Source organism: Augochlora pura, chromosome 2 (assembly GCF_028453695.1).
Source record: "Augochlora pura isolate Apur16 chromosome 2, APUR_v2.2.1, whole genome shotgun sequence".
NCBI classification, from domain to species: Eukaryota; Metazoa; Arthropoda; class Insecta; order Hymenoptera; family Halictidae; genus Augochlora; species Augochlora pura.
In genome coordinates this window covers 23,798,772-23,812,320 of record NC_135773.1, presented here as the reverse complement: position 1 = coordinate 23,812,320, position 13,549 = coordinate 23,798,772, and the positions used below count along the sequence as shown (strand labels likewise).

Genomic DNA, 13,549 nt, shown 5'->3' with positions numbered 1-13,549 from the left:
TGTGTGTATCGCGAGATAATCGCGACCGGCGCACACGTTGCGACATAATTCGCGTTATTACGCTTTCGCGCAGATAAGCGCGGCGCTCTTTAAACACGAAGAAAACGCTTTTTTTCCAGTGGCGCGGCTCGAGAAAAAAATATATATATATATACATATACGATATAAGCTCGGCGATCGAATCACGTGAGTAGTTCGCGGGGAAGTTCTCTTTTTCATAGCCGGCGGTGGGTCTGGTTTAACGAACTCTAGGACGTTCTTTTATTTTTCTCATAGCCGGGTGGATATCGATTTGCTTAGCTAGTTCTCGGAGCTTCCCGGCTGGGAACGCGCGAACCGTCGACGGTCGCCGCTCTTCCGTCGCGGTCGACGCGCGTTCGTTAAAATTAACCGGCCAATCGATAACTGAGCGCGTTATTTGCGGGCCGTAATTAAAAATGATTCGAATCTCCTGAAAGAAAACGGGAAGCGATGACGGGAAATTCAAGAAAAATTGAAGAAACTGCTTGGAAAGCCACGCGATTCAAAGGCTTTCATTTTCCTTTCATCGAAGATGGATGCTTCAATTAGCATACGTTTCATGAATGTGATCAGTGTTCTTGGATTTATAATATCTCGAAGGAATATTGAACTTTATTAACTCCAAATGAATCTCCTTAAATTGGCGATGAATTTTAAACAATTTAATATATCGTATAATATGATATATTGTTAAATTTATTATATGATATTATTTACCGCGAGGTATTTAGTTTCGATCGCGAAGTTATGTCTCCCCGGTTACATCAATTTTCTGTGATCCCGGCAAGATGGCGGCGGCGCTATCTGCGGGACGGGTTCGATAATTGCTTCGAATGTGAATCATAGAGCATTGCCAGATTCAGATAGCGTTCTCTTTTTTGCGTGTCGTCCGACGGCTTTAACGATCATCCGCAGTAATTTTAGATGCGGCTCGCGTGACTCATTACACGGGAATTAGTATTTGAATATTTCGCAAGCCTTGAGGCTGTGCGCCATTGTTGGAACTAAGTTAAGGACGAAGAACCAAGCGGCGCTCGAATAACAAACGAAAATTGGCAATAGTTCTCGTTGGTAAATCTGATCAGTCTTTTCTAGTAGAAAGAACTGAAGCCAACGTTCTAACAATTTATTAACGAAAATTAAACTTTTAACCCCTTGGAATGCGATACCTTTCTCGCTGCGTTGATTACGTCTTATTCATCCCTAATAGGACCAAGCAATTTTCGTTTCTCCAATTGTCTTTATTTACTTTCGTTAATATACTTTAATAACAGGAGAATCAGATTTAATTTCAATTTAAAGGATTCAATTTAGATAATATTCCTATTTACTGGATCTAGCACGATATCTTTGTCACGAGTCTGTGTCGTGATTATAGCGCAAGGGGCTAAGATCCGATCGACAAAATATTACAGTGACTCGAATCGAATAATTAAAATATTCTATTACCAGCAATGACTCAACATGGATTTATACAATCAGGTTACAATTGTACAGAGATGTACAACGAAGATCTCGATTATCAATCTCTGAACATTATTATCAATTCCTGTCTGAAGATCGCCCACTACCCACGCAATCGGAGGAAACAATCGTAATTCCTCATTGCATTTCGATCCGCACCGCGCTAATTAGTTGAAGGGGATTCACTTGGTAGACAAAAGCGTGGATACTTTAAAACTCATTTATTGAACATGACATAAAAATCACGATACATAATAATCGATAAACCGAGTCTAGTTTAAGCTTTCAAACTTCAGATATATTAGTCATCTTATTATCGTCGCGTCGTGAAATATCTTATCAAACTCTAACAGATTTTTTCTTTTTTATTCTTTATTTCGTTACAAGTATGCGCGTCAGTGAAGATCTCGTCGTTGGAATGTGCACGGCTGCTCTCGCCTACGTTTCCATTCAACGAAAGAAAAAAAAGAAAAAAGAGAAAGAAAAACAACAGAATATCTCGCCTCGAATTTCCGAATCCGCGGGACTTTCTCGACGAACGAAGAGAGCGTTCTCCTCTGTATCAAAATATTTCGTCGCGGAAATATTTCTATTCGGAGGATGAAGGGGTTCGAGAGAAAAGACTGTCACAGGGAGGGGGGAGGAGGGGGAGGGGGTGTATACGCCCTTTCGATGAACGCCGTCACGAGAGAAAAAAGAAACGAGACCGAATCGAACGGAGAAATAAATTACGTCGGAATAAAAAAAAGAAAAAACGGGAGTAGATGATGAGGGAGCGCTCGGTGACGGCGCCGTAAAATGACGACGAGAGACCGACTGCCCAGAAAAAGAAACATGGCGGCCGGTCGGTCGGTCGGTTTAGCGCGCCACAATTTCCCGTCTCTCGAAATCCTGAGGGATTTTGGCAGTGACATTCAATCGTCATGGATGAGGATGAAAGGACTCTCTCTAATTGGCAATTTGTTCTAGCGACGTGTATATATGTATATACCAGCAGAATCGATTTCGCATAACGCTCGAGTTCTTGTAACCGGAAGAAGTAAACTCCGTGAAAAATTTAACAAGAATCTACGCGTAGAAAATAAAAAGAAAAAAAAAGAAAAGAAAAACCGGTCCTTTCGTCTCCTCAGCCACGCGCTAAAAATCAGCTCAAAATGTCCCGGAGTGAGGTACAACGAATAATTATAAAGTACTTGAAATATTAATACAAAAAATAGTCGAGTCGTCGAATAATAAATATACATATATGTGTTTAAGTTGTGTATGTATATAATATATATATATATTTTTATATATAATATATTTCATATAATATTTATATATATATATAGCTTTGTAATCGCGCGAGCATCGCGACCGTGGAGTGAATGTGGCCCGGGTCTAATAGAAACAGGAATATAACCAACCAGCACGAGCGGTTTTATAGGTGCTTTTTTACAATTCGAAGCTCTTTATAATTCTCGATGTCTGAAACGAACAACAAACCTGCCCCGCGTAACTTCTACAAAATCAACAAGATTAAATACTATAATAGTACTATGTAATATATAATAATACTATAAAAAAGCCAGGAAACCAGGGGGGTGGGTGTGGCCGGATCCACGTTTACTCCGCGGTTGGAAGCCGCCGTAATAAATAGATCGTATTATCTCGTCGATCGCTAAATTCTCGCAACGCCGTCTCTAATTTCTCCGTTTCAGTACAAATTCTTGTCCGACGGGTGACGCGGGAACGTGGCGACGAAGAGGGTTAACGAAACCCCCCTTCGGCGCCATCGACAACCCCCGAGACGCCACCCGTCCAGCACCACAGTGTGTGTAATCGGTAATACAACTTTTTTTTTTCTTTTTTCTTCTGAGTTTTCCATCTCGTGTTTTCTTACTTTATAAATGTATTTTCCTCTCGGTGTCTCTAAAGCAGTCTTACGTGTAAACGGCAACAGTTGTCCGCGTCGATTATACCCATCTCTCGCGAGTACTCTCTTCCCATCGCTCGCTTCTTTTTTTTCTTTAACCCTTTACGCTAAAATTTCGTAGTCCATGGAATCGTTGAAATTGTCGTTAATCTCGCGAGAGACGGGGGAGCGCTATTGTTCTCTGTTGTGCTACGAGGCGAAACGTAGTCGGCTACGAAAGCGCCGTACTTTTCGTCGCCGTATGTTCGTATTTTTACTCGAACTTTTAGTCGAATACAGCCGAATAAGTATTGTACAATGGTGATTCACTCACGCCAAATCACGAGCCAGCCATCGACGCTCGACCCGGAAAGCCGTGAAAAAGTATTCGTTCGATCGCCTCGGTTCTCTGCTCGTTCCTGTCCCGGTGGCCGGAAACGAGGAAAGAACGTGTCCCCGCCACCGTCCCTGAAAACAAAAGAAAGATCCGCGGCGCCGATCGACGGAGAAACATCGAAGCGCCCGCGCGAAAATCTTCGTCGCGACGACGAAACCGTTCTCCCGTTTCTCTCTTTCCCCACGACCTTTTCCCTCGCATCTACTTCTCGTCTCTTACTTTTCTTTTTCTCTATTTTCTTTTTTTTTTTTTCTTTTGTAGTTTCGTTTTCTTTGATCGTTGCAAAATAATTCTACCTTATAGCTTACGGTATCACAGAGTTACACGCGGTATCGCTTAAATTGCTCCCACTTCCGTAAAATTTCGTAAAACGATATCATAAGAACGCGCGCGCGCGCGCGCGCGAGCAAAAGAGGAACTAAGAGATTACGCGGACGCAGAAGATGTCGCGGTAAAATTTAATACTGACCAATTGAACGGGCATCGATCGAAACAAATGATCGTACGCGAAACCGATCGATCAACAAACGAACGCTGGAAACTTAACCAAACGTGGAAACTTAATGGCTTTTTTTTGGCTGCGAATTTTTGCAGTTTCTCGCGAACGACTTCGCTCTGCGTCCGAATTTCGAGAACACCTTCCTCCCGTGAGTGTTTTCCTTGGATCGAAAGATCGCACCCGGATTCGTTCGAATTCCGGAGATTCGAAATCGTCGGATCCATCGAACTCCACGAAACGACAAAAAGCGCGCTCGTACTGAACAAGGAAATCAACAAATGCTTCGTTGAACGATTAATCGAATTAGCACAGGATCGAATACCTCGGGTTTCGCGGGACAGAGAGAGGGGGGCAAGCGCCAACACGATGCACCACCGGCGCGTTGCCATGATCGTCTTATAGAATCTTATATTCTCTTCGACGGAAGGTCTCTCTCTTTCTCTCTCTCTCTCTCTTCGTCTAGATCGTCTTCCGTGAACGCTTCCGGTTCGCGTGAAAACGATACCGTGGGATCCGATATCTACGCAGTCACAAACAGAAAAAGAACAGTTTTTTTCAACGCTCGGAAAACGAGCGCGCAATGAATACAACGGACAATATACATGTGTTATTTCTTGTGCAACGTTCCGTAGAGTTACTCTGGGAAAACACCAATTGTTCGATGTGAAATTATATTTGCCACGGAGAGAAGCCTGCGTGAAACGTGTTCGACGATGAAAAACGAGATGCTCGCGGGAAAGTAATCGTGTCGCGATGGCTCGAATCTCATTTTACCTTCGTGGCTTCCCGTAAAACACGAATCGTTTAAGCTGCCACGGGACAGAAGCTGATACACTCGGGAAACAATAACGTTCGTATGCGCGCGAAAGAAAATGAAAACGGGTGAACAGCGGAGAGAGTTTCTAGTTAACGGTGACTGCCTCGATGATCCAAATTTCGCGGGTCTCTTGACGCGTTCAGCGCCGATAATCAGTCATAGTTAAAGCAATTTAATTCATTAAAGCGATACTAAAAAGTTCATGTTTTTCTTAGGGGTCTGATGGCATTCGAACTCTTTCGCGTCCGAAATATTCTAATCAAATACAGTTTGTTGAGATATATTGCAATAAAAATGAATTTTCAATATTGGTCAGAAATTAGCGTCGTCCATATTTGACTGACGCGGCGCTGAACGTGTCAAGCAAATTAGCCCGGTGTAACAGGCCCGACCTCGAATCGAACAAAACATGGATAAATATTTACGGGTATAATAAGTACGACTAATCGCGCTCCGAACGCGGTTAAAAAGTTAAGTCTTCCGCTTAGGCTTCCGTTCTCTCGCTGGCTCACCTATAGCCTCTCGTTACCGACGTGTGTCCGTGTCTCTCTGTGTGCAACGATCGCGTCCGCACACGTATTCGCGGCCCACGGAACACGTTCCAATCGGAGTTTTCGCAAACACGCGCACACATCCCCCTCGAGAAGGTAGCAAGTAATAATCTTAACGATATGAACGAGCGCTTCCGGTTGCCGTCGCTCTGCTTCGGTATCTCTGTCTCTCTGTCCGTTAGACTACATGGTACTGTATAGACACGGCTTCAAATTGTTTGTCCGAAGCAAAGAGAAATCAGCTGCACGACAGTGAATTTATGCTAGCACGATATCGTATCTATGATTTGGAGAATAGACTGTTTTAACTTGACTGTTTAATTCGACATCAACCAATATGCGAAAATGTTTAATTTCTAGAATGCAAATTTAATTACAGATATTTCGATAATGCCCAGACAACGTGCGCAGACTATTGTTTTAAGAAATGAGAAACACGATGATCCATCAGTGTATATACACTAATACATCTTGGATGCATACAAGATGTGAACTCTAATGCCACGTGAATCATTTTGAACAATTACCTGTTTTTACTTTGCTTTCGATGCTCTTTGTACACCGTGTCTAGTTCCATATATAGTCTTAATCCTTCGAAAACGAGAAAGTTTCATCAACGGAACAAAATGAAACAAAAAGTATCAGTTATCCGAGCAACGAGAAGATCCGCGCGCAACAGAAACCTACGGCAGCGGCGTCGATCAACAAGCTCCGGGATCCTTCGCTTTGTCGTAGTTAAGTCCCCTACTCTGCCACGAGACCGAACTCCGTAGTCAAACAGATCAGTGCCGTCCAGTGTTAACACCGAAACATTGGGTCCTCTCGTCCTGTTATCGGACCCAACAATCTAATTCAACTTCAGCCCTTCGATTACATCTTGACAATCGCTCTGTACACGTACGAAATGAATACTGACAATGGACAGCACCGTGTCTCTGTTCCCGGAGCAACGTCCCCTCCCCCCCCCCCCCCCCCCCCCCCCCCCCCCCTCCGAATCGACCGTAAAAAGAGCGCAAAGCAATGTGTACTCGTGTCAAGCGTGTGTCAGTCATAGAAACTCGCCGGTAGAACTCTAATACGCGCGATAATATACAACGAAGGAACTAGCATTCTTGTTTCATTAGGTCCGGACATATTGAGATCCACTATCGATCCCGACTGGCCATGAACCCCTCGCGACAGTCGCGCGCGCGCGCGCGCGCCCACGCGATTCTACTGTACGTACACATATAGAACGTGCAACCCCGGAGCGACGACTATCCCGTCGCTATTATGTACCTCTTTTCGCTGGATTCTTCGCGGGTTCACTTCGTCTCCCATCTTCTTCGTTGATTCACCGTCACGAACTCCCCATCGTGATCCTACTACAAACAGCCCGCAAAGAAGCTGCAGTCGGCTCGAGGATTACTTCATCTTCCTCCGTCTTCTTTCTCCCTCCTTCTCCTCTTCACGGAGAAGCCGCGCTCTAATCATTCCTCTTCCCCAACGTCCTAAACAGATTCTCACAGTTATCCAAAGGAATCAGCTTGGAGTCTCGCGAGATTTAGATAGATCAGGCGGGTTTTGGTTTTTTTTAGGAAGGGTAGCCGCGAGCGTGCATCGACTCTCTCGTTTTGTTTTTTTTTTTTTTTTTTTTTTTTGGAAACTAAACACGGGAAATCCGATTTAATGCCCCGTTTATCCGTCCTCGGCTAGCCTGTACTGCGTCGGGTTTTTTTTTGCGTTCGTCCTCCGTGCGAGCAACGTGCCGAAAAAGGGGGTTGAAAGGAACACAGAATACTTTCGTTCTATCTCGCGGTTTTGCGTGTGAGGAGAAACCTAGAGAAGAGAGCACACACGGCAACCTACTGGTTACGTTATAACAGCTCGAGATGCCCACAGCTGCCGCACGGGTCCTTCCTTTGATCACCGCGTACCCGAGGCCTGCCTCTCTCTCTCTCTTCCTCGAGGAGACCGGAGAGCTGTTTCTTGACCTTCTAACCGCGGCGAGATCGGCTCTTCGTTGATCTTTCGGTGCGATCGTCGAAGTTCTCCTCGACTTCGTGGCGTTACGTTCTCTTCGTCGTGGTCACGTGGTCAACCATGCTATGGAATTAACCTGATCTTCACCGGCGAACGACGCGCGCGGACATCTTCGCGATCGTCTCGCGCTTTCTCTTCTTCTCCGTCTCTATCTTCTTCATATCTTCTTCTTCTTCTTGTCTAACTTCTTCTCTTTCTCTATCTTCGTCTCCTTCATATCTTCGTCTTCTTCATATCTTCCCCTTCTTCATATCTTCTTCTTCTTCTTCTTCTTCGTCCTCGTGTTTGTCATCTTCCAGCCAGGGTTTTGTCTACCATGCCGACGCCGGCGGATCCGGGCACGACCGTGCCACCGCCTCGTTCCTCCCCTCGTTCGCGGCGACGGGCGCGGAGGTACGTCGGATCTCGATCGGTTTCGAGCCGGGAATCGGTGGCCGGCCCAAAACCCCCTGACTGTTTCACGACAAGTTCCTCTGGTCCTCGCCGCACTCCTCCGCCTTCCTCAACGACCTCTTCAGCTTGTCCACCAGCCGATTGTGGAACTTGTTCAGGGAGTTCGAGCTGCCGGTCTTCGGCGGCGACGAGCCGGTGCTCTTGCTCGGGCTCTGCAACGACGACTGCGACGCCCTCGAGGACGTCCTCGAGAAATGTCGGGAGGTGAGCGGCACCGAACGGTGTGCGGGAGACGTCAAGAAGTCCGAGCCCGGCGACGTCGACAGCGACGGACCCTCCGACTTTGAACACTCCGACACCTGCAATCAGACACGGGAATTTCCCTTTATTAGAGACTTGGCGGCGATCTTTGGACGTCGCCGATTTTTCTTTGGTTCTTTGGGGATAGATTGTTTATCGTAGTTAGGATTAATCGGTTTTCTTTGTTTCTGAACGAGCAAGGAGACCGGAGGGAAATAAGTTGACTATTATTTTGGAATTTCGTAAGAATAGTAACGTTTTATTGGGTTAGGGAACGAAATTGAAAAGAACGTAAGTAAATTCGTACCGTACGGCCGGTGTCAAACCCTGCCGTAGCGAAAGGGTTAATTGCAAATGCCCGCAGGTTAATTTCCCAGTATTCGAACGGTCAATGAATCGAAAGTCGTTATGCACACGGTCATTGAGCGTTCCCGTCGTCTTATTTAATCGGCGAGGCTCGCTTCTGCCGAGAAACGCGAAGACCGGTCTACTTTCACCTCGATTCTACAATTTATACCGGTGTGCGCCTCGCGAAGATTTAAGGTGCGCGCGCGTTGACTTTCGAATCCGTCGTGCTTCGGAGACCAAGCCGCAGCGGATGACGATCTTCCTGCTGCGACGTTTTTCTCGGGCACGAACGAGTTCATCGCATCAAATAATCAAAGCCCGCGCACGTGCGCACGTGCGCCGTGACCGCCGGGACACGTTGATATTTCTCGCTGCAGTTTCCCCTCCCCTCTGGGTTACGCGCAATTGCATAATACGTGTGTGGTGTCGCGCAAAAACACAGGTCGATCCGTTGGACACGTGGCCTTGTGCGTCCCATGAAAATAATATCCTGACGCAAGGATTACCGGCAACGATTCCCCCATTGTGCGTCTGTGCCCATTTCGAGCTGCATCGACACCGCACACTGTACGCTATTCCAGAGTTTACATATTTGTTCCGTACACGTTTATATATTTGTTTCCGTACACGTTTATATGCTGGATTTCCGTATTCCGTGCACGTTTCCGAACGCGGCGAGATGCGAATAGGAAATACCGTATATTTCATGTTTCATAAATTTCTGCATCTTTTGTATTCGCTACGATAAGTGAATTTATTTATATAAAGATCGCTGCGAAGATCGAGATAATGTAGCGATAATTCCACGCGATGGATATCTCGCGTCGCTTCGAATCTACTTCAAGCAGCGCATCGGCTCTGATTTTTTCATTTATCTTGATCTTTAATAAATAGTCTATATTAAATCTAAATATTTTATATTAAATCTAAATATTCTGTATTAAATCTAAATGTTCTATATTCAATCTAAATATTCAATATTTATCTAAATATTCAATATTTTGAACTGCGTCAATGTTACAGCGACGTTTAATTAAATTTAATAATATTAATAAAAAAGGAAGTTTCAGATGCTTTTAGAGGGAATCTACGATTGTTCGAAAAGAGCATTGCACGATTGTATTCGTAATTGAAAGTGTAACACCAGAACAGTGCGAGACCGGTAATTTTCACGCCGAGCAATACGCGAACCGATAACTATCTTGTTCGAGCCGGTAGTTATCGATTAACATGATTCGCAGTTCTGCACAACTTCCACCCTCTCTCTCTCTCGCTCTTTCTCTCTCTATTTTTCAATACGATGCCTTAAAATTTATGAAACTCGCGCTATAACAAAAAAGATTCAATAACTCGCTCGGTGAAAACTCCAGCTACCGGTGCACGCATATTGCATCTAGATTGTATAACGCTCTGGAATAACTGAATAAACATTTATAGAACGCGGTTCTGAGATATAAAATTCAAGATCAATTTCTACTTCTTCGTTTATTCGCGATCCAAGATAAGCTACGGCGAACGCCTCCAAAGAATGCAAAAGGTGCAATCATTTCTATCTCGCGAAATCGTTCGATCGTCGAAGCGAGCAATACTAATCGATAACGAGAAAATCGGGAAATCTTACCGGATCGATCTAGACCATGAAAACTACGATATTCCGTTATCAGTGACACGTTGGATTATGACACGAATAATGGTATCCGATAAGGGTATCCCCCGGCTAGAGAAGTCATGCACAGCGCATTATGAAATTGAGAATCGATGTTGCGCAATCGTACGTCACACCGGCGAAGAGGCGTTTGGCCGATGATATTAGCTTAGGTGAAACTAGAGTCCGTATCTGCTGCGTTGGCAACGAAGCGATCGGGGATTTTAATTAAGAAGGGAAATTCGAAACTTTTGCTTCTTGCTGAATTAAAGGTAGAAGTCCAAAAAATATGAAAATAATATAGATTAGGTGCTTTGAACACGTTTGACAAGATCCGCAATCACTTAATTGCCAAACTAATACCACAGTGCAACAATTTACTATAATCAACCGTACTGTTGGTTTCTCGTAATTCTAATCTAATGACATTTCCAACTTGTGTTGTCATTGTGCGCATACCTATGGTATTCTGTATGTCATCCTTCGCGTGGTCATTAACATAATTGCTGACTGTTACATAAATTCTTCAAATCATCGAGGTCTACGAAATTATAGTCGTATTATGAGCTATTAAACGCATAATACGATTTCGAAAATCAACCTAGTTTTACCACTCGAGAAACTGTTCCCGTAATTTGCTCGAAGTCTAGATTCGCGTTCGCCACACGTTTCGGCTGCAACCTGTGCTCCAAACATGAAACTGGAGAGTTTGCTTTTGCGTCAAGCGCAACCTTGACTCTGACCGACAGTTAAAACAATTATACGCAGCCTAATCGTATCAACGTTAAAACTGTCGATAACGAAGTCGATAAAGAAGTCAATGACGAATCGAAAATTTCCCACAGCCTCGACTACAGTGTTTTCGTTGTATAACAACGCGAATATTGATATTTATACATAGAAGTACTGTTTAACTTTCCGTGACGAATAAATTTCAAGTCCCGTCGTATTTTAGCAAAGTTCCTAGACTCGCAGAGATCCTAGTTTCGCCTCGGTGAAATCGTCAAAGTCCGCGATTATGTTCCAGCCACGCGAAGATCGTCACGCGTTGTCTCTTCTGTTGTCTTGGTCAGCGATGTAAGACTGTCAACAAGCGTTACCTCACCCAAGCCGCCGGTCGAAATAAAGCCGCGGCTGTTTTGTCATCCGTTATCGGGACAGCTTTCGTTGCGCTTAATCGAACCGTCTGACTAAGCGCGAAATTATTTTTAATCGACATTCAACCGATCCTATATGGCACGCTCAACGTATTCCCGGTTGAAGCATGTTGAACATTCGCGCGAACGATCCTGAATACCGATCGAAAGGATACGTTGACGATCCTCGGACGAGACACGCGTCAATGTCTCAGCAAAGAAACCGGTTCCGTTCGCTTGTCCTCTATGATTTCGCGAATTAGCTCGTTCCTGAAATTAGGAAGATATCCCATCTCTCAATATAATGTACGAACATTCGAATGGGCTTCTATATAAATTTATTAAACTTCGAGAAACGTGGTGACTATAAAATGTACCATATTTCTGCTATTTACTTTACTAAAGCTACATAAGTACTGATTTCATTCTTTGATCGTTTTAATGCGATGATTACAATGCATCAATTATTTTTGTTATAAGCGCATAAAGCCTGTAGTGGACTAATCGTTTGCATAATGTCACGAAACGTGCTGTCAACTCTAACATCTAATCTCGCGCTTTAAATATTGCTTTTCTGCTTACGGCTTTCTCGTGAAACAAGCACTCACGTTTCTCGAAGTATATACTGATTAATACTCGACTCGAATAAACAGTACTTATGACGACAAGTGACAGCGGTCGTCGTAGCACGTTCTCCTCGGCACGTTGTTTTCGAAGCAAGGTACACAAACCCACGATCGTCATTTTCCATTCACAGCAACTGGAAAATTTAATCGAAGAAAACGAGCAATCATAGAGAACCGTCGATTCGTTATTCGTTAATAATCGTAAAAGCAGTAATTTTTCTACCTGTATACATATGTTGAATGAAAAAAATGCACTCACGAATCGATGCGAATTCTAAACGAAAATTATGCGTACGCGGTCGGTGCCCGCTTATATTGAAGGTTAAGTCCGCTTGGATTGAAGTTTGTCGTGAACACACGACATTGCCGTACAATAATAAACATTGCCACGTTATGAAACTCCTGTCCACAATGAACTCCGCATGCTTCGTTCGGAAAGAGTCGACCCGTATCGAGCTACGAGCTGACTGCGTGAATCTGCGTCCTTTAGGTAAGCGGAGAGACAATCATAGATCGCTGTAATACCTCGTTAAGTGAAGTACATCGTGGAGAAATTGCTTTAGATCGCGGACCTCGAAATAACGGGAACAGTTACTCGAAAAACCGGACTCGTTCGAGTCCTAATGAAAGAGGATAGAAGGACGGTAAACATATCTTTTTTTTCCTCTCTGTTACTCACCTTCCTGCTGCGACATGCCTGGGGATTAGAGCACTCCGAGGATCGTCGGTTGCGGTTAGTCTTGTAAATGTCCCACTCGTTTTTCACCACGGGCATCATAAACGCCATCTCGATCAGCCGGCACTCGTCAGCGCGCACTCTATTCCTCTTTGTCCCTCTCGCAGGCCCCGTTCCCTTTCTCACGCTCCGCGCCTCTAGCCGCCGTCTTTCTCCCTCCGTTTCTCTGGAAAGTTCAAACCCAGGAGAGTACAGTTTTCCCCGAGCGGGTTTCGCACAACGCGTTCGACTTCACTGGTCTCTGGTTCCTTTTGTTGACGCAGGTCCTGCACAGCGGGAACAGCGCGCGCGATTTTCTCTCTCTCTCTCTCTCTCCGTGTCTCTTCCGCGAAAATAATATTTCGCGATGCCTCAACGGTCGCCGATTATCCCCTCGTTAAAACGTATATTCTCGTGTATCGATCGTATTTCGTTTTCCGTGGTCTCGGCGTTTTCTCTGTTTTTTTTTTCACGCGTCTCCGTGGGTCAGTGTCTTCCGCTGACTAATCTGTTGATCCGCGTGTCGCGCAGTTGCTGTTGGTACTGGTTGTTGGTCTCTAGTGTCGACTGGAAAACTGCATACACGTCCGTGTCGGTTTCCACGGTATAGCTCGGCGAGCTGCTTTTTCCAACAACGACGTTTTCGAATACACGCGCGTCCGATATGGGCAGCTGTCTGCTACGGAATGAGCACGCCGGCCGCCGTGTGGTTAGGTGTAAA

General features: G+C 44.8%; 1 protein-coding gene across 3 annotated transcripts; it reads right to left on the bottom strand.

The window, feature by feature from the left end:
* Positions 1–1,691: 1,691 nt before the first annotated feature.
* LOC144475720 (uncharacterized) lies at positions 1,692–13,539 on the bottom strand. Of its 3 annotated transcripts, none has more exons than XR_013494913.1 (3): positions 12,793–13,539; positions 6,922–8,417; positions 1,692–4,795 (listed from the first exon to the last, which is right to left on the bottom strand). XR_013494913.1 is itself a non-coding variant. In XM_078191916.1 (2 exons), the coding sequence occupies exons 1-2, from the start codon at positions 12,898–12,900 to the stop codon at positions 8,124–8,126; spliced, it is 402 nt and encodes a 133-aa protein (XP_078048042.1). In that variant the 5' UTR covers positions 12,901–13,538; the 3' UTR covers positions 7,985–8,123. The 3 variants fall into 3 exon arrangements, 1 of the variants encoding a protein (XP_078048042.1); XR_013494914.1 differs by lacking the exon at positions 1,692–4,795 and having other exon boundaries at positions 6,630–7,133; positions 7,492–8,417; XM_078191916.1 differs by lacking the exon at positions 1,692–4,795 and having other exon boundaries at positions 7,985–8,417; positions 12,793–13,538.
* Between the last annotated feature and the right edge of the window lie 10 nt (positions 13,540–13,549).

Coding starts and splice junctions, on each gene's coding strand:
- LOC144475720 (XM_078191916.1), bottom strand. CDS start 12,900: ATGGCGTTTATGATGCCCGTGGTGAAAAACGAGTGGGACATTTACAAG. Junction 8,418..12,792: donor AGGCATGTCGCAGCAGGAAG/GTGAGTAACAGA, acceptor GTCTGATTGCAG/GTGTCGGAGTGTTCAAAGTC.